General features: G+C 40.6%; 2 protein-coding genes across 5 annotated transcripts; one reads left to right on the top strand and one right to left on the bottom strand.

Annotated features, from left to right (window-relative positions):
- Positions 1 to 7555: 7555 nt before the first annotated feature.
- ACTL6A (actin like 6A) lies at positions 7556 to 16923 on the top strand. 3 transcript variants are annotated; one of them, XM_054074195.1, is made up of 14 exons: positions 7556 to 7717; positions 8850 to 8926; positions 9119 to 9293; positions 9656 to 9756; positions 11135 to 11232; positions 11910 to 12004; positions 12227 to 12333; positions 12418 to 12507; positions 12693 to 12754; positions 13053 to 13167; positions 13521 to 13601; positions 14587 to 14682; positions 15780 to 15866; positions 16401 to 16923. In XM_054074195.1, exons 1-14 carry the CDS (start codon positions 7693 to 7695, stop codon positions 16479 to 16481), a joined length of 1290 nt encoding a protein of 429 aa, XP_053930170.1. In that variant the 5' UTR covers positions 7556 to 7692; the 3' UTR covers positions 16482 to 16923. The 3 variants fall into 3 exon arrangements, with proteins under 3 accessions (XP_053930170.1, XP_053930172.1, XP_053930171.1); XM_054074196.1 differs by lacking the exon at positions 7556 to 7717 and adding an exon at positions 7848 to 8028; XM_054074197.1 differs by lacking the exon at positions 8850 to 8926 and having other exon boundaries at positions 7578 to 7717.
- A 2003-nt stretch (positions 16924 to 18926) lies between these two features.
- MRPL47 (mitochondrial ribosomal protein L47) lies at positions 18927 to 25244 on the bottom strand. 2 transcript variants are annotated; one of them, XM_054074199.1, is made up of 7 exons: positions 25129 to 25244; positions 24490 to 24635; positions 23850 to 23910; positions 22998 to 23094; positions 21204 to 21334; positions 19675 to 19770; positions 18927 to 19234 (listed from the first exon to the last, which is right to left on the bottom strand). In XM_054074199.1, the coding sequence occupies exons 1-7, from the start codon at positions 25212 to 25214 to the stop codon at positions 19117 to 19119; spliced, it is 735 nt and encodes a 244-aa protein (XP_053930174.1). In that variant the 5' UTR covers positions 25215 to 25244; the 3' UTR covers positions 18927 to 19116. The 2 variants fall into 2 exon arrangements, with proteins under 2 accessions (XP_053930174.1, XP_053930175.1); XM_054074200.1 differs by lacking the exon at positions 25129 to 25244 and adding an exon at positions 24711 to 25114 and having other exon boundaries at positions 18929 to 19234.
- Between the last annotated feature and the right edge of the window lie 24 nt (positions 25245 to 25268).

Here is a 25268-nt window from a genome sequence, read left to right as displayed (position 1 = left end):
TGCAGTCAGGAATAAGGCTTCTAATGGAGTCTTAGGAAGAGGCACAATGGTAGATTCTTACACCCATTTTGTGACGGTGTGCACCAGCCATGCTGCTGAGTCTAAAATATGTAGTGGCTGACAGAAAATTGGATTGCCAATCCTAAAGAATCCTCTGCATACGCCAATTACATTTGCCAATACATTAGAAAATTCAATTAAATATTGGTCAGTACATTATAAAAAAAAAAAAAGACTGGAGACAGAAATAATCAGATAAGTGAGTTATTACTGATTTTATTCTAAGTGATTCATCCCAGGAAAGAATCAGCTCAAGTCAGTAGGAGTTAAAAGTCTTCAGCATTTTTCTGGATCAACCACTCAAATGCTTGAAAAATGCATCATGTTGTAGAATCTAGCTACTTAAAAACGTCCGTAGTTACTCGGTATAAAAGACAATCACAGAGGGCCTTCTCCATACTTTCCAAGTTCTATCCTCCCTCTTACAGCTGTTTACTCCAATCCGGTTTTTAGCTGGAAAAAAATAGCTGAGGTTTTAGGTGGCCCAATGCACTCTATGCCAGAGACTTATGGAAAATAAAAAATACCCTATCAGAATATATTAGTTCTATAAAGGCCCTTACACTGTCACGTCACATACACATGAGCAAGGAGTGAATGGTGAACGTGTTTCTGAACAATACACTGTTAAGTAGGCAAAATATTTTTTTTTTTCTTTCTCTGTCCTTCTAGAGGACAGACATGTGCCTTGGCAGAAGGTTCCAAACCCTTTATTAGTGTCCTTGCAGTACTCCATTAGCGATATTGCAGCTCGACTAGCTGATGTCAAGGATGTCCATGCCAAAAGATAACAACATTCCTTAGTAGCAGAAACCACAGGCTTTCAGCATTGTCTGGCTTTCCCACAATTTGGCTTTAACTGGGAACATTATTACAGTGAAATTCAGTGAAATAAACTAAGGACTAGAAAGTAATAATATTCAAAAAATGCAAACATCTGAATATGAACACATTGCTGTTAGCATCCTTTAATACTCAATTTTAATCAAATTCACAGGCATAGTCTGCTCTTTAACACAGATGTATCCAAACACAGCAATTCATTTATCTTGCTCCATCTTTTTTCCAGTTCCAGCATTTATCGTCTAGCACCTTTGTGACTCAGATCAGTCCCTCCTGACCCCATAAGCTATGTGCCAAAATATTCCAATAGATGGCAACCGCCTTAGCTGGGCAACCCTGGGGTAGGAAAACTGGAATAGATGTGACAGGAGAGGACAGTGGTAAGTCCAACCAATCCAACACAAGACAGGGCATGGTCATACAGGCCACCAATGATGGTGACACCTGCAGTCACTGGTAGTCGACTTACTTTCAGAGCTGGTAGTTCAGATTAACCATCACTACCAAGTCAACTAACCATGTTTCCAGCAAGTGACACAGCCTCAGGATTCATACAGCACTAGAACTTACTACTAAGCAACATAGCTTTTAGGAGCCTAGGACTGGCTATCCCTGTGCTAACATCAGCCAGCATGAAAGCACTAGTATGCTTTTAGAGAAATTGTATTTACAACTCTGCTTAAGGCAGATCTAAAGAAGCCATTCAAAGTAAGCAGCTTAAAAGGCCCGATTTCCTCCAGTTGCATTTCATGTTTGGATTCCTTTGTGTCTCAAAAAGCAAACTTTCTGATCTAACCTCTTGATATTCATGCAGTCTGCGTTCTAGATGGATTGCCTGTTGTCAACTCATGTAATAGAGCTTATGCTGCAACCTTATCCTCTGTGGAGGAAACCAAAAAGCTAGCGTAAGCCCAGTTTCCTAAAAGCACTAGTATAAAAACACCTGAGACTTGCCCACTCTAGTTCTTCCCTACCACAAGCACCCCAGAGTGGTAGACAGTTTTCTATCTCTATTTCTTGTGATTGTTCAAAGAAAACAAGCATCTTGGCTGATAATAAAACTTTCCCCTGTAAAAGCCTTCTGTAGTGAAAACTTGCAAGAAATTAATAAATACAAAATACCTAGATTGTTGTAGAGTTGTGCTCTTATATACCACTTATTTCCTGACAGAAATAACATCCCTGACCACCCTCCTAGCCACTATTCCCTATGCCATTACTAATTTTCATATAAAGGAGTAAATAACGAAAGCTATCCACACACATAAGCTGACATCAGGACTCGAGGAAAGCTCATCATTTGCAGGTCTGGCCAAGTTCTGCACCCTAACACATCTTTTCCTGACAACACTTGGAAACATTCATTCCTCTCAATTTCCTTGCAATTTCACTTGGGCCTGATGCACCTCTTGGCTACAATTCTGCCGCACAGAAATAAAAGACACTGTGCCAGTATAAAAGTGGTGAGAGAGAAGAATTGGAAGATTCTGGAAGTGGAAGAAAAAGGCATTACAAATTTGTATGTGATTAAAAAGTCAGAGTTCTTATAATAATTATTAAAAATGCCATGAACTTATCTGTTGCAGCAATTTCAATGATAATCAAACAATACAAAGATCTTATCTAGCACCCCAACCACTTTTTAAATGGAGCAGATACAGATGTGTGCTGATGCTGTAATTTAGCAGCTGATAATTTTGAACAGTCGTAGCATGACTGTCCTAGAATACAGATTTACTGTGAATAAATATCCAGATAAAGCACTGCAATCTTAATCTTCTCCATATGAACTGCTGCTTCCTGAATAAAAGCACACCCTTTTCTGCATCAGACTTCCTGCTGCAGTGCGATTGCATTGCTCTACATACTGATTTTGGATGACAAAGTACATATTTGTCACAGTAATGACCTGAATGAATTACAAAAGAAAGATAGTCTCTTCAAACATGCCCATCCAGCAAATACACTATTACTTTTCCTCACTGACCAACCATTTAATAATTAAGTTTATAACAATTCCTCATTTGTGATACAACAATACATAAATCTAGAAAATCAGGTCAGTACCTTGGTTTTTGAAACCCAGTAGACATAATACTACTCTAGTTTGTATTCCAAAACCTGCTGCATTGATGTTGATTGGCAATGTCTCAGTCTCTGCTTTGCCTATGCCCTCTCCTGGTGGCAGAATGTTGCACAGAATAAATATTACACTAAAACCTCCCCTTTAAAAGAAATATTTCCTGATGTCAAGTGAACACTGCTCTCTGTAATAAAAAAGGCCAAGATTCCAAGCCTAACCAGCCTCCAGAAAGGTGACATAACAAGTGTAATGACTCCTGTAAGATCATTGCGTAATGGGATTCCAAAAAGGTAAAATGAAAAGGTCATGATTCCTATAAGATCATTGATTAGCACACACTTGCAGCTGTACTCCCAAGATTACCTCATTTCACCCAATTAAGGATGCAAATGCAGAAATAGGGACTTGGGCCTCTTTTCTCTCAGAGGAATAGGCTAATCAGCAGGCTCTTCTTTTGGATTCCTTACCTCAGGCTGCACAGAACCGTGATTCTTAGCTGCACGGTTTCACAGTTTGCAACTGCTACAGAGCACCCTCCTGGGAAGCTGGGAATAGGAACCTGAATCTTGCATGGCTGAAGACGTGTACTCCATGCTACCTGATCAGCTATTACAGACAAATTTCCATTCTAGCAGTGGGAAGCACAGGGGATCAAAATGCTTTATATAATAGTAACGCTCAGCTGACACAAAGATCTTCTGTTTATCAGGCTAAGCTTGCTTCCCAACTGTAAGTAGCTTTGTTTCTACAGATGAGAGGTATTGAGCCAGGCCAGGTTTGCATCAGCTGCCAAGCTAATAAGCCCTGCAGGAATCCAAAGTGACTACAGACCAAACACTAAGCCTGAAGCAGTAAGTGCTGCCAGATCTGAGCCAAATGAGACATATGTACACAAGAGACTCATTCGAGAAGGGCAATACAGACACGCTTAAGTTCTGGCCAGAGCTGGCTTAGCCCAGCAGACCTATTATCTCAGAACCAGTTCCAAGCAAATGTTGCTGTACCACCTGCACACCGATTCTGGCTCTGTGAATTCATACTACGCCTGAGCTAAACAAGAAAAGGAGTCCAGAGTCCTTCAATGTCGTTTCATAGGAACCACTTACGGTTCGGAACAATAAAGCAGCACTAATATTACGTGGGATTTTCCCCCATTTTCCAGAATACCCTAGCTGCTATTATTGCTGCCCGTCAGCTGGAATCTCAGCGTGCACTCCTTTGGTTTTTCCCCTGTCTGAAAACTAGTCAGGCCGTCTATTCGTAATGGAAAATTGACTGTATATTAACAGCAAACACCATCACTTTTTCCTTCAACCACGTTCTAAAATAAGAGTTGAGTCACAGGGCTTTTACAAAAGGACCAGTTAAACACACTAGCTCCAAAAGAAGATTCTGGAAATGTGTCCCTGCGACTGCCTTGCTGGAGCTATACACAGATTTCAGACCAATCTCCCCTTCCTCAGCTTTTTCAAGCTAAGCCCAAACATCCCTTATGGTGGTTACGCTGTTACAAATCCAGTTTCAAGTTAGCTATCTTTAGTAACTTTTTATGAAACACAGTTCAGTGCTTGGACTCCAGTCTGAGGTAAGAACCTAAAGGTCAGGTGTGGCAACGTTGAGGCCCCTTAGAGATGTTTAGCATTTAGTTTGTGCTCTAGCTCTTCCTTTGCAGAAGGATGATAGTGTACTTATTCTCACAACACTCCTGTAAAGAAGCAAAGTATTAAAACTGACAAAGTACCCAAGTACTTTAGCAAAGAAAGTAGAATGTTGAGAGGTCATACAAAGTTCTTGAGTGAATGAGTATTAATGACTGGTTTGCATTTTCATCTACAGATGGGTTTTTTACTGCACAAACATTTAATACCTCTTCTGAAACTAAGAAAAATAAAACCTTTAACACGCATTTTGCAGTCAGGAAGCAAGGAGAAACACAGACACTATCAGTTACCCATTGTCCCAGTCAGTCTGCTGCCACATCTCAAAGCTGGCACTGCAGTCCGTGAGACTGATTGGCAGTTGTATGACACTGTTCAAAAGCATCAGGATATGAGCAACCCAATGGGGGAGCACAAGCTTGTTGAGAAACAAAAAAAACCCATTCTGTTCAGTTTGGGCTTCACATATACATCACTTTCTACATTGCTTTATATCACCAGAAAGTTGAATGCACTTGCTTGAAACCGTTACATCTTAAAGAAGTTTTAAAAAAGTCAAAGTGATAACCAGGAAACTTCAGATTCTCCAGACTACCAGTGACGAAATTAACTTTTGCTTATTAGTAAGCACCATCATTTGGAGTCTCAATTCATGCCTTACTTCTAAAATTATTTTTCTGTGTATTCCTATGGACAATTTATGCTAGTGCCTCAATCCAGAGTGATTATACCCAGTGTCACATGCAGTAAATCGGTATGTGATATTCCCATGAAAAGCACATTGTTTGCATTACACCCACACCTGCAACTCCTGCCAAATCATTCTGACCATTTATACCAAGATGGGAATGTAGATAAAATATATTCATTCTTTCTATCTACTTTGACTTCTTAACCTTGCTTCTAAGGAAACTAAGCAAAAATACTTTCAAAAGACAATAATACTTGGGTGTCATGGACAGTGGTGGAAAAAAAACAGATTTCATGTGCCTTTATGCAAACAGAGGACAATGTGCAGGTATTCACCGAAAAAAATCTCAGATTTAAATCTCTTTAAGCATTGTTAGACACTGCTGAAAAAAAAAGATGCCCTAAAACTATTTGTCTTGTGCATTGAACTTTACAGCAGCAAGGATAACCCTACAAAGCAAAGTCACTATAAAATGTTATCACACCACAGCGATGATGTTCTACACACTTTCCACTGACGTAAATGCCTATACAACTGCAAGGCAGAGAAAAGTAAGACCTAGACAGTTATCAGCCTAAATTTCTTTCCCCATATCCTCCAGACTTCCTGAGGATTACTCAGATTAGGCTTTACTTCCCTATGCTTGCAAAATCCTGAGAGCTCTAGAAATCAGCATAATTTCCAGTGCACACTACCTTGCAGTTCTTACTACCCATCGGGGTCAGCCACTGGAGCAGTAAAGATGAGTCAAGCACCAGCACGACCTCTCCCCGTGCCTCACACAGCCGCAAGCCTCTCCGCCCTGGCACACGTTTTCTGATGACATGACCCGGAATTCTTCTGTGTTGAAGAAATACTGGAGAAAAATAAAGCATCAGAATGCTGTGAGTTTTTAATGCTTGCAGATCAATCACAAGCAGCTCTTGTGCAAAGAGCAGGATCTGGTTCAAAATGTCAATTATCATATGAATACAATGAACCATTACTACAAAATAAAGTACAAGCAGGAGCTAAATGAAGATGCCTGGCACTGTAATTCCAAATTCTTTGAACTGCTTTTCCCACCTGCAATTAATTCCTCCTATTCAAACAACTCTACCTTGGATATTAGTGCCACATACTGGAAATCATGATAACACATTAAAAGATTTCATAGTACAAAATCGACATACACTGGCTTTATGAGGTATAGTTAGGCAAACAGCAATATGTATCTTTCTAATGATAGCATACGTACTTTGTAGTTGTACTATAACTTAGGTAAAAACTTAAATTTCTTAATTGTATGATAAAATCTTTACGTTTCCCCATTAAAGAAACTGAGAATCAAACTATGTCAAATTAAGTTCCTTACTCACAAGAGTTTATAAGTCCAATCACCTCCTGATATTCTCATAATTGTACTTTAAAAAACCCCACCCAACTGGCCATCCCTTTCTGTTGCATTGTACTATGTTTTGATTTGGGATGAGACTTAAAGGTGTACTGTTGGTCACTGTCCTAACATTAACCTCTGGAGCAGCACCTCTGGAGCTCTAGTCAAACACACACATCTGGGCTTCACTGGTATAAAGTTTGCTGAAGTTTGTAACAATATATTTGTAATAAGAGCTTTACAAAATTCCTGACTAAACTATCAGGTATACCAAATGTACATTTTATCTCTCTTCTTACCTCACTGATTAAATTCCATGGAAATACCAAGGTATAATTTAAAATTAAGTCACAACTTAAAAACAAAACACCAAAGCTTTGTAGAAAGCTCTAAACTCTCTATAAAACTATAAAATACTAGATGCCAGCTAGTGGGATATCAAGGAGTATTTTAAACAGGTTTTATTCTCAGTGGAAGAGCCCGGAGCTGTACTGCCTGCAGCAGAGAGGGGCTCACAGACAGCCGACCCGCAGCCCCGCTCCGCACCCTCCCACCCTCCCACCCTTCACCTCCCGCCTCGCGATTGGCTGTCCGCCTCTCGGCCCCGCCCCGGCACTCTCGATTGGTCGTCCTCGGCGAGGCCCCTCCCCTTACCCACCACGATTGGCTGTCTGCGGCTCGGCCCCGCCCTCTCCGCTCGCGATTGGCCTCCCACGGTGAAGCCCCGCCCATCTCCGCTCGCGATTGGCCTCCCACTGTTAAGCCCCGCCCATCTTCGCTCGCGATTGGCCGCAGCGTCCGAGCGGCAGTTCGGCGCGCAGTGGGCGGGCGCGCGCGCGGTAGCGGCGCCGCTATTGGCGGGAGGGCGGGGGTCTACAGGTCGGGTTGAGCCGCCGGCGGAAGCAGCGGCCGAGGCGCTATTGTTGTGGAAGAGAAGGGACCGGGGGGAAACAGCGAGGCCGGCTCGGGTCCAACGGCAGCCATGAGCGGCGGCGTGTACGGGGGAGGTGAGTCCGGCGCGGCCTCGCTCGCCCGCGCTCTCTTCCCTGCCCCGCGGCCGCCGAGCGCGCCGCCGTCCCGTGAGGCAGCGCGTGCGCGCCTGCCCCGCCCCGCGCCGCTCTGTCCGCGCCCGGACCCGCCGGCTTTGGGGCGGCTGCGGGCCCCGCTCGTGCCCCTCGTGAGAGGAAGGGGCTATAGGAGAGCTGGGGAGGGACTGTTTACAAAAGCTTGTAATGATAGGACGAGGGGCAACGGGTATAAACTGGAGAGGGGCAGATTTAGGCTAGACATAAGGAAGAATTTCTTCACTATGAGAGTGGTGAGACACTGGCACGGGCTACCCAGGGAAGCTGTGGCTGTCCCATCCCTGGAGGGGTTCAAGGGCAGGTTGGATGGGGCCTTTGGCAGCCTGATCTGGTGGGAGGTGTCCCTGCCCATAGCAGGGATGTTGGAACTAGATGATCTTTGAGTTCCCTTCCAACCCAAACCCTTCTGTGCTTCCCCGGGAGACTGGGTGAGCCTCAGCAGGGCTGCAGCCTTCACTCACAATCTGTGTGTTCTGGCCCACCTTTCTAATTCTGATCAAACCTGAGAGGTCTGGGCTCACCTGTGTGCATGTGGCTATTAATTTAGCAGATTTGAAAGCTTCCTATTGTAATCTAGATGGAACTATCACAGGATTGTTTGGTAGGAAAAGACCTCTGAGATCATAGAGTCCAGCCGTAAATATCCACTACTAACCCATACCTCTGAATGCCTCATCTATCCTTCTTTTAAATATCTCCAAGGTAGTCAACCACCCCTCTGGGCAGCCAGCCACTCCAGTACCTGATAACCCTTTCAATGAAGAAATTTTTCTTGATATTTAATCTGAACCTCCCCTGGTGCAACATGAGGCCGTTCCCTCTTCTATTAGAATTCCCTTTATGCCAAAGGAAAGTATTGCAATGTTCCAGTTAAAGCCTATCTGCAATCTTCTGATAGCTCTCTGATAACTGGAGTTCTGAAAAGAGAAGTTTCTCCTTATCTTGTTAAAGATGGTCTTCTTTTCCAAGCAAACGAAACAGGCAGCAGGGAAAGGTCAGGATTGTAGCAAAGGGTAATAACCTTTCACTACTTCTTTCTTAACAATCTTTTCAGATGAAGTTGGGGCTCTTGTTTTTGACATTGGCTCGTATACAGTGAGAGCAGGCTATGCAGGCGAAGACTGTCCAAAGGTGAGAATCTGTGCGGCTCAATGGAAATGCAACATGAATTTGTGCCTTAGAGCTTGTTTGTTAGTTACAAGGTTTCAGAATATGCTGGGGTTTGTTCTGACTATATTGCATAAGAGAAGCTCTGGATTTATGAGCATAAAACCACCCAAACCATTAGTAATTCTCATACACTGCTTACCTCTTGCCTCACAGGTTGATTTTCCAACAGCCATTGGTGTGGTGCTAGAACGGGACAATGGCAGCACCCTTATGGAGATTGATGGTGACAAAGGCAAACAAGGGGGCCCAACTTACTATATAGACACCAATGCCCTGCGAGTTCCGAGGGAAAACATGGAAGCCATTTCACCTTTAAAAAATGGAATGAGTATGGTGCTCTCTTTTCTACCTGTTTTTAAAATAGCATTACTGGGCTTTAGAAAGTCATAGCTTTCCTGTAAACAGATGCTATATATAGCAACAGAAGCTGTAAGAACAGTTACCTAGTCTACAGATTGCATGAGATATAGTTGGTTTACAGTGTTAGTGGACTTCAGGCATAATTCTTGAAGTGTTATGATCATGGTCATTAAAGAGGAAGAGAACTGTGAATACAGAGGTGTATGTCCGCTGAGCGTAGCCCTTGACTAAAGAGCTCTATGCAAAAACAGTATTGGAAAACCTTTGTGAATTTATGAAATTGAACAAAAATTAGAAGTAACTAATCTGCTCACTTCAATGTTGTTACAGTTGAAGACTGGGATAGTTTCCAGGCAATTTTGGATCACACTTACAAGATGCATATTAAATCTGAAGCAAGCTTGCATCCTGTCCTTATGTCTGAAGCACCAGTGAGTAAAAGCAGTCTTACATTTTGAGAGGTCTTAACTGTATCTTCTTGCTGACTTTACAGACATTGGTCTTGGACAAGTCTGACATTGGCTTGTTGGTTATGAGTGTTAAAACCTAGCTACAGAAATAACAATTTTAAAATACTTTGCCAGATCCTGGAAGGTAATCTGTTTAAGACAAACGTCTTTAAAAAATATAGTTTGAGATAATTGGTATCAGTTGTATTAGAAAATACTTATAATGTGCGAACATTATTCACTTATCGATAAGAAGACAAAACTAAAATAAGAATAAATCTCACTTTACTGCCTAGAATAAAAGCAAAAAGGTATTTGGATGTCTTGTTATGTTACACTTAACAAAATGCCATTGAAAACCTGTCACTTCATCCAGCCTTACAAGGACTATTATGTGACAGAGAATAATATTTCCAATGGAGAAGTTTTAATTATTCTGTCTTCCTTTCTATAAATGACCTGTAAGCTGGGTGAAGAAGATTAATGTAGGAGGAGCTGATCTCTTCTATCTGGTGAACTGGGGTTGCTCTATGCAGAGGTAGGAGTTGGAGTTGATGTTCCTTGTGGATCACTTCCAACTCGGGTCATTCTGTGATTCTGTAATACAAATTTCTGGGAAAACTTGTGAACAAGGTTTCTGTCATTTAATAATGCTCAGTACTTGAAGGGCAGATCTTAAAGTCAGAATACAAAAGGTATGCCATAAAAAGGTTTTGCTTTTCTTTAAGAATAATCCTATGAAAAGGGTTTTCTTTCTCATTATTTGTTTGTGTTGAATTTTAGCTTGTAGAGTATGGATGAATTTGCAATGGTTCTTTCATGTTTGAGGGCTCAGTGGTGTCTGAACAGATGTTCCTGTTAACATTCTCCAGCAGAACTAATATGACTTTAACGTATTTGCTTGGAAAAAACTTCATTTTCAGTAATCTATGGAATATTTGATATATGCAATGGTTTAATAGCGAGTGGAGTAGAACTGTAGGAAGATACCTTGGAAACAGGAAAATCTGGATTTATTTTTCTTTCAACTGGGCAGGTTATTTCATTTATCTTTCCCCTTGTAAAATGGGCATGTTACTTATTTTCGAGAGTTCTTTGCACAACTGATCCTGGAAGAGCTGTAGAAGTGTAAAGAAACCTCTGTTGTAACAGTAGAAGTGTGTATTGCTTTTAATTCCTTGTGATAGGTAAGCGTGAACGTATTGTAGTATAACTGGAATAGAGAAGTTTCTAAAGAAGTAAATTACTAGGAATCTGTCTATAGAATGTTGATATGATTTGAAACTGCTCTAACGATCCTCAAGATAAATGCATCTTCCTTTTGGCTGCTTTTTGAGGTTTGGTTTATTTTTTCTTCTAGTGGAATACTAGAGCAAAGCGTGAAAAGCTAACGGAATTGATGTTTGAACACTACAACATCCCTGCCTTTTTCTTGTGTAAAACCGCTGTTCTAACAGCGTATCCTTTAGAATGCTTTTCCGTCTGTGTCCCCGGAAATTATGGTAAAGCTATTCTAGGCAGTTCCTGGTATAACAGCACATCTAACTTCTTTCAAATTAACTTTTCTGTAAATGTCTAAAGAAGAACTAAACAAATTCCGTTTCTGAACTTTGAAGCTTTAGAGCACAGTTTTGAAGTTCTCCCAATCTGACTGTTTTCCTTGGAGGTGATAGTCTTCCTGCCCTCCTCTTAACGTTTCTTGCTGTTGTAATGCCATGGGTAAGAATATTACGGACCTGGAATGGAGTTGTCCTGATTACAAAGTGCAGTAATTGCAGCTTGAAATTCCCATAGCCTTGAGATGAATATTTATAATTATTTTGAACTAATAACATGTTTTCAGCTTCAGAGTGTAAATGAGCTTGGAAGTACTTAGAGCTTGCTATATAGTGTTGACGTGAAGTCTCACCTTTGTACATCCAAAGCTGAAGTTGGTTCACAGAAATTAAAGGCTGTTCTCTCTACGAGGTTGTGCACTTCATGGAAAGAATATATGCGCTGGAAAATGGCAAATCCTTTTGTGGAGCCAAGAAATAACACATCAGGGTCCTCATTCTTGGTTATGTTCTCAATTGTCTGGCAACATTTTTTTCTAAAGTGAAAATTATGATATTTTCCTTAATCATTTTGGCTAGTTTTGCTAATGGCAGGTCTACAGGTCTCATTTTGGATAGTGGAGCAACACACACCACTGCTATTCCAGTGCATGATGGATACGTACTTCAGCAAGGTAAACATTTTCATGAGTAACAGCATTGTGGTATCAAGGTTGAGTTACGTTTCTTTCTGCTTTTGCAGTTTTGATACTGTTTTTAAATCTCTGTATCCCCTTAAATAAGGGGAAAAAAAACCCTAATGGTGTTCAGTGACAAACACTTTGTTTGGAGAGTTTGTTCATTCTTTCAGTGCTTTCCAGGTTTGTGGGATTTTTTTGGTTCTCTTTGTCTTGTAGGTATTGTAAAATCACCACTTGCGGGAGACTTTATTACTATGCAGTGCCGGGAACTATTTCAGGAAATGAACATAGAGATAATTCCTCCATATATGATTGCTTCAAAGGTGGGAAAGTAACTTTATTTAGTTACTTTTGACTGGGGAGAGGCTTAAATATTTAATTGATGATCATGTTTCCTACACTCTCAGGAAGCAGTTCGTGAGGGGTCGCCGGCAAATTGGAAGAGAAAAGAGAAGTTACCCCAGGTCACTAGGTCTTGGCACAACTACATGTGTAATGTAAGTATGTCATTTCTCCCACTCTCAAACTCCTCCAGGTGCCCAATAAAGAAGTTTTGTTTGCAAGCGTATCAAGCTTTCCTCTTGAAGTAGTAGAACGTTTTTAAAAAATCAGTTTCAATTCTATAAATTCTATTAAATTGAAGACTGAAATTCTTATAACTGTATTATTCTTAACTCCGTAGTGTGTCATTCAGGACTTCCAGGCTTCTGTCCTCCAAGTGTCAGACTCAACCTATGATGAACAGTACGTCACTGTGTTTTCCTTCTTGTGCATGGGGTGCTTAGTCTGTTATTGCTGTTGGTTGGATTTTATTACGGAAGTTTTTTGATAAAGTCTGTTTATATCTGGAAGTAGAAATACAGTGTACATCCAGGTGACAGTGTTTTATTATGATCTTGTGCATCTTGGAATTAATATCAAAAGTCTAAGTCATAACAATCACAATATTACAGTTGAAACCTTGCTGTTTAATGCTACTGAGATATCTTAACACTCTGTTTACATTGCACTTTAATATGTTGGTTCCTAACGAATGCTCTAGGGTAGCAGCACAGATGCCAACAGTTCATTATGAGTTCCCCAACGGCTATAACTGTGACTTTGGTGCTGAGCGTCTAAAAATTCCTGAGGGATTGTTTGACCCTTCTAATGTAAAGGTAAACCACGTATGATATGTAGTAGTTGAAAGGCTTTGAATACTGAGTTATCACATGGCTTCCCTTTGTATAATGTTCTTAGTTATGTGATTTGTATGTGTATTTACACTGTGTGGTTCTCTTGGGAATGCAATTTGCCTGTAGTGTTGTAGGGTTGGGCTAGTGGTGGACAAAATATAGTTCAAAATGGGTGGTGGTGAACTGAATGGGAAAATACAATATTTTTTTTTTTCCTTCCCTAGAAAAGGCTTAGCTCCCCCTCTAGTAATATTTATAGATTCAACTTGTTCAGGGCTTCTGTATGCCTTGCTCTTTTGAAGTGATGCTATGTAGATTACCAATTTTTATTCTAGGGTTTATCTGGTAACACGATGTTGGGTGTGAGCCACGTTGTCACAACAAGTGTTGGAATGTGTGATATTGACATCAGGCCGGTAAGCATTAGTCAGACATGGATTATTTTAAGGCATAGATATTTTTGTGCTGATACATTTTTTTTGGGACTAGAACACTGATGAAGAAATGTGCATTTCCTAGGATAAGGATAAATGCATTAGAAAAATTCCTTAAGTATAAGATATTTGTATTCCTTAAGTATTAGATATAGAAATACGTATAATTACTGGTTTGTGTTACAAAACGCTAAATTAGAATTTTTTTACTTCTACACTGTGTTTCTCCCTATATTTAAATAGCTTATGTCCAGATTTTATGGCTGGCACTGCATAATGTACATTGGATTGGCTTCAGATGAGCATTTGCTGTTCATAACATTGAGTCTACTGTTTTTTTGGCATGGCAGATAGACTTTCTAGGCGTAACCAATCATAGGGAACTTTTGTAGAAAGTGAAAAGAAGAAAAGAGGTTTTAAAGGAAAACTTTCTTTTTTTACAACTATGTTCTAAGTTCCACGTGTGCCAGTTTGAAAATATTCAGATTTGATGTAGGTGGCATGGGAGCAACTTCAAACATTTTTCGTCTTGAGTAGCATGTCAGGCTGGCTGAGTACGCCACACCATGACTTGTGTCTACCGGCTGCAGCATTAGTGAGATGGAAAACTGTTGCAGTGCTGTGGGGTTTTCCTTTGTGGTTGGAACGTCCAGCTGTAAGGAAACCAACAATTCAGATACAAGAGATATGTGTAGGGTTCTGTAGCAGAATATACTCTGTGAAATCATGTAGAATAGTTAATCATATAGCTTCAGTTTTACTTGTGTAGTTTATATTAAGTTGTCTTGAAATATTTTTCAAGTGATTAAAAAATTAATTGCAATGGTAGGAGTAACATTGTTGGCATTAAGTGATGTATTATTGCTGTTGATTATGTGCACTCGTGCCATTCCTCTCTATTCTGTGAAACAGTTGTTTTCAGAATGATTTCAGCATTGATATAGTAGGTTGTTTATTCTGTCTTTAGGGCCTTTATGGCAGCGTGATTGTAGCAGGAGGAAACACTCTGATACAGAGTTTCACAGACAGATTGAACAGAGAGCTGTCTCAGAAAACTCCACCGGTAAAAAAGCTCTTTAAATTATTGCCTTGAGTTACTTACCATTTTGTTTTTCTGCCACATAAATACACAAACGTATCATAGCTGTGACTTCGTTAGGAAACTAACAGCTGAAGAAAATTCTGTGGGGTAAGAAATCTCATGCTCTAAAGGAAAGAATGAAGTCTTGAAAGGTTCTTATATGGAATGAATTATAGCAGATATAACTGCTTTCTGAATGTTTTACTTCTCCATTCCTGCTTTCAGATTGTGACTCTAAGTTCTTTAACTGTCCCTTAAGCAACAGTCACTGTTTCCCTTGATGGCCTCTCTTTTGGAGTGTTGCTGACTAACTTTACGCACATTCAGTCATTCTGCCTGAGGTCTTGTCACTTTGTCCTGGGAATTGTTCTTCCTGGATTCTACAGACAATTCAACCTACTCATACATAAAACCTGGTGATTTGATGTCCTGGTATGTTTTTTTAATCACTGGTTGTCAAAGAAAGTATTACTACCTTACACCTGTATTATTGAGAGTACTTATAGCTTATTATTTCTTGAATATTCATACTTGAGAGAAAATGTTCTACTTGTAGCAACTCTGAAATCATGAATCTTCTGAGAAACTGTGAGGTAGTTATTCACTGCTGCTTACAATAGCTGAGGAGAAACCCACTGAAATTCAAAGATTTTATTGCTACAAGGCATTGTGAAAGCAAAAGAAATGAATGGGTCCAAAAGGGACCTGATTAATTAATTAATTTCAACCAGGTGAGACATCTTAGTCCCAGAGAGCATTTTACGTAGCCCAGTGTTAGAGATGACAATATATGCTGTGAGTATTATTGCTCTCTACCTGCCCCACTTCTAGCCTTAAGCATTTGCTGCTGGTACCTGTTGGGAGATGAGATAATATCCGCATGTTCTGTTCCAGTGTGGCTGTTCTTGAATTCTAAGTGCAGGACAGATGAGCATTATTGCAGGTTTAATAAAATTGACCTTTCACCTGCATGTTGTTTTATACACCAAATTCCTTGTGCTGTCCTTCCCTTGTCCCCAGAGGTCACCAGCCTACAATTTGTCTGATTGTTCTTTCATCTTACCACCTTTTCTCTTCAGAGCATGCGCCTGAAGTTGATAGCAAACAACACAACAGTGGAGCGGAGGTTCAGCTCGTGGATTGGTGGATCGATTTTGGCGTCTTTGGTTAGTAAACCTGTGTTGCTAGGTTGCTGCGCTAATCAACACCGTCACCCAAAAATCTAATTCTGCCTTAGTGTGCATTGCTGAGTTAATGTTACCATAGCAATCGTAATCTTGTCTGTCCTTGTATAAAGTGAAGAGAATCTATTTAAACATCAAGACAATGTGAGCATTTCCAATTAAAAAATGACTTGTCCCGTTCTTCTATTGGTAACGCCAAGGTGCAGGCCTGAAATACAATATCTAGAAATGACGTGCATATAGTACACCATGGAAGTGGCTACTGAAATGGTTTGTGAGGAAAAGGAAAGGGAGACTGAAGTCGTCTTTCAGTACTGTAACTTTATGTCTTTAATCGCTAGCAATATGAAACTCAAATGGAAGGACGGTTAGCAGGTTAAGTTCTCTTACCTCATTTAATGTAGAGACTTGCTTGTTTTTCCTCCTAGGAAAAGCCAATCATGTTTCACTTAACCTTCATTTGTTTTCTGATTTATATTTTTGTTGTGTGTTTTGTTTTGTTTTTTTTTTTTGTAGGGTACTTTTCAACAGATGTGGATTTCTAAACAAGAATACGAAGAAGGAGGGAAGCAATGTGTAGAAAGAAAATGTCCTTAAACCTCTTACTGTGAAAACTGCTGCCTGCTCAGCGCTCATGTTTTATAGCTTTAGCACACTCAGGAATGGGATGGACTCTTTTTTGTAGAAAGTTTATATTGGAATTTTTGCATAATTCAATTTCCATTTTAACAAACCTTAGACATTTTTGAGAGACCTAAATGGTACTGTCATAGAAAAAGGATGTTTACATCCCTTGTAAAGCAATAATTCATGTAACAAGCATTTTATAATTTTGTATAAATGTCTATTTTCTCTAGTATCTTCTCCTGGGAACAGCTTTACAGGTTTAGCTAATCCATAGAGATATAACCTTGCCAATGCCTCTGCAAATTTATTAAAAATTTCTTGTCTACTTTCATATCCTAGTCTTCCTTGCTGGTACTTTGGCCTTAAATTTCTCTTACTTCTCTCTTAAAAAAATAAAATTTGGTCTTTTATATTTGAGTAACTTTGTGAGTACTTGGAGAGAAAATTCCTCTACTGTGTTAAAAATGGGATGTTTGTGTTCAGTGAACCACTCCAGGTGACTCAGTTCAGTGTAAACTTCTACTTTCTAGGGAAAGTATTGCACTCCATGTAGCGAAAGTTTATATGAAGCACTGATTTGCTAATTTTCTATTATGGAGAAATTTCAGTAAACAGTCAGTGCTTTCCACCTGATTTTTAAGAACGTATATAATGCCTTTATGATGTAGGTGAGAAGCAAAACTTGTTCAAACCAGGGAAGTTAAGGCAAAGAATTGCCTTTAAAAAAACTTAAATTTTCCAAGACAAGAAGAGTTGTGGGCAGCCTTGAGACAGGGCTTGACATTTCACTGGAGCTGGAGCTCACAAGGCCGTTCGCTGCTTGTTCGCTGCTGGTAGGGCTCCTGCAGTGGACTTGTAGTAGGGCCAGTAAGTGCCTGCATTTTGCACAGGGAGTATGCACTCAGGAGCAGACAAAGGAGGGGGATGTTTTTTGACAGCAGGAACTGGCTGTTAAGATGCTGCTCTGTATTGCTGTTAAGCTTTCTTTAATTGACAACTGTGTGATGTTCTCTATTGGGATTCAGTGAAGTTTTGCTCCTTAAAAGCTGTGGAAAACCAAATAACATTTAGCTGATTTAAAACCAAAAAATATTGTATCCGAAAAGACCCTTTAGGTAAATATCAATTAGGCCTCTAGCTGAAAACAGTTTCACATTACCTCCAAACAATAAAGTACTTTATCAAACCAGCCTGCTTTTGTCTTACCATTATAGCCAGGGGGTTTCTGTTGAAACAAAGTCGCTTGCTCCAGCTTTCCAAAGCTATTGACCAACCCCACTTCCTTCACAAAATGTAGCAACTGTAAGTTGGCTACAGCAGGTGCTGTAGGTCACCAGCTCCTGTTGTCATACCAGAAGACTCGGTCAAGTTTGCATTCAAGTGGAGTGTGGAATGTCAGCTGGGCTTGTGTCGTGGCACAGTGCAATGAGGCGAAAGAAAGTGCCTGTGGCATCAGTGGAGTACCAAGACTGATGGGACAGCTTGTAGCTGTAGAAGACAGAGAATAGCGTTTTTTTTGTTTCTCTTCATTAATTGAGTATGCATTTTAAGCTCTTCCTGTGCTTAGGTTTCCTTATGTCTAATCAACTTTTATCTTCTGTGTATCTTCTTAAAAAAGAATGTATGATGGTCAGATCTGTGAGTGTTCCAGCACCGTATGGAGAGCAAAACACTGGGGTTTTCTCACCACAGGAAGGAGTTTCTGTTTAAGAAGTGGGTATTTTGTGTGATGCAGAGGAGCAGCTGAAGGCCAAGACAATGGAGACACATCTGTGTATCATCTACGTTTTTGGTTCCCATGGAATTTCGTTGCTTATCCTATTATATTGCATAGCACACTTGCTTCCTAAAATACTACTATTTGTGACTATTCTAAATTTGTACACAACCTAACCTTAAGGAGAGCTTTTAACCTTAAGTGTTTACCATCAACTGAGAGCAACAGCAGTACCTTTCTGCTTCAGTTTCGTAACTTGTTACCAGTCTGCCTACAGACACTTTGCATGCTGCAAAAAACACTGTGCAAATGTTTGAATTTACAGTAGGGATCCAGAAATCCACATCTAAAGGCTGCAGTGTTAAAAGTTCAAACCAGTCTTAAAGCAGGGAAGAAGTTTTTTGTAGTAGACCGAAGAGTGTATTCTCCTTTCTTTTACGTAGACGGTGCATGTGAGGCAATTGACTGGTAACGGAGATAGTCAGGGAATTAAGGCAATAGGAGCTTCAGAGGTACCCGTGTTTCTGCCTGGGTTTAATGTGTATTTGTTAAGCTCAACCAGGTAAACATTAACCCTAAACTTTATACTTCACCTGGCTGGCAGTTGCTGCCTTTCACTGTGAAGGATGTATGTCTTGCTTTTATAATAACTACTTAACATGTCATTTTTCAAATGTTTCCAGAAACAACTGTTAGGATTAATTTGAGTTATACACCATTTTCATTCCAAACCACAAGTTTAATTTAGGACAAATAGTGGATTAAAAAAACCAAAAACATAGATAGTCTCAGGAATGCTCAGTCGAGTTGTTGGCTGGTTTCAGAACTTGTTTGGTGATCCAGACACAAAGATACTCGACCAACTGCTTGCTGTTCTCTTCCAACATGTCAATGGCTCTGAGATTTTACAGCAAGGTGAGGGAACTTCCTTTTCAAGACCTTCTGCCTCTTCCTTTCTAGGTTTCGCCTTCTTACCCTCCTACGTAGAGCTTTTTCAAGTCTGAGTCTGAAATAAAAGTCAGTGTGGTCAATTTCTAGATAACTTATAACCACCTTAATAAACTTAGCCTTCTAATCAAATAGAGGCTCCCACTGATTAACAACTTTGGTATTAATTTGATTTTGATAAGTAAAAATGCCTGCAAACTACTTTTTTTCCTTCCGCTTTTGAATTTTACAGAAATTGAGCCTCTGGGAGGACCTTGGGTACTCTGCATGTAAAATGACTTCTACAGTGCAACTTCACAGACAACCCAGTCTCTCAAGAACTAAGATGGGAACAGCAAAAAAGGAAACGGAGCAAGCTGTAACTTTTAAAAAGCCTTATTTTCAGTCTACTAGCTGTTAAACCAAGATTATTACTATTTTTTCCTTGAGAAGTAGAATAAGGAGGACTCAGGAATGGATTAGAAAATAACTTTCAATGTCAAAACAAAATCTTTTTACCTGATGAAATGATTCACATGAGGTAAGTAATAGAATCTCCTCTTTTTGTACTTTTTGTTCAAGTACCATGGTATTGGCCATTCCTTGTAAGTGTACCTGTTCAAGATGAGAGAAGTGATTATAGTTCATATACATTTGTCTTCATTCCTGGATTTTACCTGATACACTTGGTTACAGGTAATTTCAAAGCAATCTGACCAGTAGACTGCAAAATTTATAAACGACTATGTACTAAAGCTCAGTTGGTGGCTTCATTTGTAACTGTCTCCTATGTCACTAGCATCTTTTTGTAGGAAGTGGTCTTGCTTTACAAACTGTAGATATCTGAAGAGAGGGCCCAATAGAGATAATGATTCTTTGCATGTTTATTTTGACTCCTTCATGAGAAAACTTTGAAAAGCTGATGTGAACAAACTATGTGAAGAGTTTTGTTTGTACAATTTTCTTCTAAATGTTGGTGTTGGGAGGGTCACATCAGGTACAAATCTGCCTGAACATAAGCCTTTCCCCCTACATGTAGACTCTTACTGTTTGGGGTTTCTCTCACATACGGGCTGAACAGATGGCTGTGCAGACTTACTACAGATTCCACACATCCCAATTGTGTCATGCCTGCTGCTCTGCATACTGCAGAGTTCCTGCAGGGCTTAGGCCATCCCATCTTTTCTGCCCCTTCCCCCTGCTCCAGCTGGGGACTGGGCTTTCAAATATGTGGACACACCCTTCTTTGCGGACAGTGTTTCCAAACAGAAAGAGATACACAGAAGCCTTATCCCTAGAGCAAGATACTAAACACACTAACCACTAGATTTAGGTTTAATGGGTAAACAAATGCATAACAACTGAAAATTACCCATTATTATCATGTGTGCCCTTCTGTTATCTACACTGTTACTGCAGAGCTGAATGCAATTGGGGCCTTGAATGCCAATACGATGAGGCTAAAATACTGGTTAATGAAACAGCAGGTCCTGCCTGAGCCTTCAGCGTCCTCACCTGGCATTACAGGTTATTGAAATTATCTGGACAATAAATAATTCTAAACACAGACACTTCTAACTAAATTAAATATCTACCAGGACCAGTAGGGAACTCCAACGCATGTTTATGGGGTCTCATGCAGTACTGAAGGGACAACCACTCCAAGTGTGGATTTTGCCTTATAACTAGGGAACATAGATGGTTCAACTTGAACAGTACTGCCTGCTTCATTCCTGTGGTACAGAACAGCGATAGTAACAGGCATCCTCTGCCTACAGAAGTCATATCAGTTACAGGAAACTAATTTGTTATAATTAATGGTAGAGTTTGTAATTTAATTATTTAGCAACAGTTATAACCACATTAAAAAAAAACCCCAACAACAAAAAAAACCACCAAAATTCAAGAAGCAGCTGAATGCTGACCAGAAAACACATTTCTTTCTGTACAGTGTAGGCATCCTTTCTGAATTAGGTGAGAATTTTCTGGTAAAGAGACATACAATGAGAAAAATTCACACATATGAAAAACAGTTCTCTTTTCCATACCAGTACGTCCGGCCCAGGAAGTCATGTCTCCACTCGCCAGGTACTGGTTTTTCATGGCCAGTCTGTAAAAGCCTCAAAGCAATTTCTCTTTCTCGGACAACTAAGTCTATATTTTTCATGGACTTTTTTACCTGGAAATAGGAAACAGTTTCATAATGGGACAAAAAGACACAATGCTGACAATGTAAGAGATCTGAGATGAAGATCTCAGACAGAATTTAAAGGGAAAGCAAAGGTAATTTAAAGGGAAAGCAAAACACATTAGGAGTCCCATCATGAGTAATCTCACAGTTGTGAACTAAGTGAAACAGCTGAATTGGCCCTGAGTAATAGAACAGGACAGAATGGGTGCTTAAAAACCTAACTTGCAGAACAGACTGGAAACAAATGACAGTCTGGTATTCCATTAAGACTTGCTGGCTAATACATGAAGTTAATCTAATGCTCATGCTAGAAGTATAAAAAACTCTGAGGCAGAGGTAGGGAAGGCGCAGGAGAAGCAAACAGAAGATATGCTGTATGTATTTCTGAAGGCTGGTTTGTACTGGCCATTTGTTACTCTATTTTTCGCTTTGGAGTCGGGTCACAGCCTCAGTAATGCCTTGTTGCCGAGTACAAAGCTGCCTCAACCAAACTGTGACATTTGACTTGAAGGGTTTTAGCCAGGTCTGTCTGATATTACTGTAACGTGTTACATATGGCAACATGTTACAGCTCTGGGCAGCTGCTAGAGCCCATTTTAATATGCAGATTGCTTTATTTTGTCCCAGTGGGATCACAGTTACCACTGGTGCTGGTCTACTTTTCTTGGGCTTCAGACAAAACGAAAAAGGCTATTGGCAAGATTTGACTTACAAAGTGTTGGGACAACTTACTTAATGAGTTCCTTATCAAAACAAATTCTACTGTGATTTATAGCTGCTGTATATGGATGTGTGGCTGGGACTAAACAGAAGATACTATTCAGAAAGGGAATAATTGATCACAGTTTGGAAATAGTATTATGATAAATTAGAACAAGATACACTGGGAGATCCAGGTGAATGTTTTATATTGGTTATTCCCTCATTTATTAGTACAGTGATGAAATGACAAGAATAGGAAACCAAAGAAATCTATGTCTCACTCAAAAAATAGAGGCCATAATGTAGTTGCACATGTGTGTGATGGCAACTATCAGTTAAATGATTAATAATACGAAGACATACGTAGGAACCATGAAAAGATCAGACTTCACAAATTAATTTTTATAAACGGGGCAGGGGTATCTTAGAATAAGTCTCATGTCAAACAGCTGCATTATTTAACTGACCAGTGAAGATCTAGATTTCTGTCTGTGAGACATAAGCATAAAGATGGCAGTTGTAAATTAAGTTTTCAATGGTAAAGATACTGAGGAAAGAATTTAAGAAATTAGTGGCAGAATCATGACAATACAAAAGAAGCAGGAAGTGACACAAATGAGGACAGGGAAGAACCAAAGGACACAAGCTTGGAGAAGGCAACGTCAGGCAAGAAGTAGACAACAGTTAAGAGAAAACAAATTTGTGAAGGGTTTACCAAGACTTTCTAGGAATGCTCTAGTGCAGTTTCAAGGCATGAAGATGGCAAAATATTTCTTAATATTACATAATGAATGGAGAGGCCTTTCCAACCACGGTGCTCAAACACAGTGTTTGTGCTTATACTGAAATCAGGGAAATAATTTTAAAAGTGGTCTTTAACCAGACACTTCACCTTTCATTCAGCAATTTTACTTACAAGTTGTATTTTTAGCTTGTACGAAAAAGTTACCTTTTCTAATCGTTCTGGACTTGGCATGGGCCTGAGTTGTCGTTTTGATTCTTGCTCTAAAGTTAAAAGCATATTTTTTTCCTTCAGTAGGACATACCTAGATCAGAAAGCACAGAACTTCAAAAAGAATGTCTGGATGCACCGGCAATCACTCACTCACCCCGCTGCTGGATAGAGCACAGTGGTTCAACCTATAATCCGTTATCATCTACGTGGCAGCTTCACATCAAGAAGCACAATGATACTGCCCAAGTGGAGAAGTTGGCAGAGGCGGGGAGGGGAGGGCTCACAAGGAGAGACTGAGGGAGACAGATTTACCTAACCTGGAATGAAGTGGGCCAGGAAGGGAGAAGGTTAGCACTGTAGTCTTGTACTACCTGACAAAGACAGTCAGACTCTTGTTACTGTCACACAAGATTTAGGAAGGAAAAAACTTATTCACTGTAATTAAGTACAAGTTTAGCTCTAGCATAGGTTGCCTAGAGCAGCAATGCAATCTTCTGCCTTACACACTTTCAAAACATGAATGGAGGCAGCCCTGAGCAACCTGATCTGATTTAGAGGTTAGCCCCACCACAGGTTCCCTAGAAACAAGACTGTCCTGCAGCTCAAAAAGCCCCCCAAGGGCTCAACTCTGCCTCCTCATCCCAAACCTGAATGCTTTGTACTGGACGCAACTGCTACACAACCACCTGCAGCACAGCTTCCGTATTCTGAGCAGGGCCAGGACATGGGCTGCTCCAAGCCCCAAGCAGGCTTCAGCATGCAGAGCTGTACACACTGCCTGCATTTTAATAAAACATGCAGAGCTGCTTTGAAAGAAGAGAAGCTGCTCCACTGTAACTTACATACCAAAGTTTGTGCAAGTCTTCACTGCTCTTGCCCCTTAGTTGCTTTATATTCCATGCATCCCCTGTAAAAAAAACAAATGTTTTTTTAAAGAAAACAGCTTAATAGAACAAACTTCTCTTATTCTGAAAAAAAACCCCAGTGCTCCTATTAGCAGGCTCACATCACTCAACAGAACAAGGATGACTTTTTTAAAAAATCCTACCTCTTGGAATGCCATCTTGTGGACATTCAGCTTCATTTTGAATACACAAATACATAAAAAAGGCAATAATGTGTACTGTGTGTTTGTAAAAAGCTGGGAACAGGGAAAGCTCTAAGATGAACATGCACATGGAAATATTTTTCTTCCATGGCACTGTATATTTCATCAAAGAACATCTCTTCTATAATACAATCTTGAGAGCAAGACAGAGGACTTGCAGCAAAATATTTTTCTGCAAAATAGCTATTTGCTTTTATAAAGACAGAATACACACAGAAAATGTAAAATTAACAGGCATAAAGAAGCACAAATATAGATTTACACATACACATATAAGTTTCACATAGCTATGAATAGTTCCTATAATGCAAAAGGCCAGATTTCAGCTGAGCACAAGTGCCTCACAGACAACTGTCAGAAATACTAAATACAACTCACCAGACTTGACTGCTTTTTCTCCCCAGTTTTGTGGATCATCAAAAAATTCCTCCAGACCCTTCTGAGACAATGTAGTGTGCAGAAACCTCAATGGATGGAGGGGTTCCACTTGCACTAGGCTCTTGTGAAACAGACTCAGTGTCGATCTACATAAAAATCAGAAAGAAAACTATATATGGTAAGAAAAATAATACTCAACTAAATGAGGCTGCTTCCCCCACCTGTGAAGGCGCAGGTCCCACAGACAGGTGAATACTACGAGCCGAGGACAAAGGATGCGAGTAGTCACCTCAGTGCTGCTCTGTCCTCTACCCCTTCTCACCTATCGTTTGTCTACACTCGAGGACAAATAGCAATGTGGAAATTAAAAGGAAGAGCGAGTTTGCGGTACAGCGCAGGCCAACCCTGCCTGCCCTGCCCTGCACAGCGACACACGAGCGGGGCCGGAGGCAGAAAGCCGAGACTGTGGGGGGCAGGGGAGGATAGCAGAGACAGCGGCGGCGACAGCGGGGCGGCACCTCCAGGCTGCCTCAAACACAACCCCCGTCGGGAACGGCCGATACAGCCACGGGAGCTCTCCTTCCCCCTCGAACCGCGCTACGGGTCGGGTCGCGCCCCCCCCGCCCGACCGGTGCCCACCCGGGGATCCCGGCAGCCGCCGAGCCCAGCCGCAGCACGCCCCTCAGGCGCCCGCACAACGCGGCCATGCCCGCGGCCGCCGCCATAGCCCCTCCCACAATGCCCCGCGCCGCAGCCCAGAGAGGACGCCGGAAGGGCTT

This window comes from Cuculus canorus, chromosome 9 (genome assembly GCF_017976375.1).
Source record: "Cuculus canorus isolate bCucCan1 chromosome 9, bCucCan1.pri, whole genome shotgun sequence".
NCBI classification, from domain to species: domain Eukaryota; kingdom Metazoa; phylum Chordata; class Aves; order Cuculiformes; family Cuculidae; genus Cuculus; species Cuculus canorus.
The sequence above is the reverse complement of the archived record's forward strand: the minus strand, read 5'-3'. Positions and strand labels throughout refer to the sequence as shown.

What these genes read in the sequence shown, in the direction of transcription:
- MRPL47 (XM_054074199.1), bottom strand. Translation starts at nt 25,214, where the DNA reads ATGGCGGCGGCCGCGGGCATGGCCGCGTTGTGCGGGCGCCTGAGGGGC. An exon ending in AGAAAAAGCAGTCAAGTCTG is followed by an intron (nt 23,911 to 24,489) that starts GTGAGTTGTATT and finishes TTTTTTTTACAG; the next exon opens with GGGATGCATGGAATATAAAG. An exon ending in CATGTGAATCATTTCATCAG is followed by an intron (nt 19,235 to 19,674) that starts GTAAAAAGATTT and finishes CTTTTATTTCAG; the next exon opens with ACTCAGACTTGAAAAAGCTC.
- ACTL6A (XM_054074195.1), top strand. Translation starts at nt 7,693, where the DNA reads ATGAGCGGCGGCGTGTACGGGGGAG. An exon ending in GGCACAACTACATGTGTAAT is followed by an intron (nt 12,508 to 12,692) that starts GTAAGTATGTCA and finishes TTAACTCCGTAG; the next exon opens with TGTGTCATTCAGGACTTCCA. An exon ending in GACTCAACCTATGATGAACA is followed by an intron (nt 12,755 to 13,052) that starts GTACGTCACTGT and finishes CGAATGCTCTAG; the next exon opens with GGTAGCAGCACAGATGCCAA.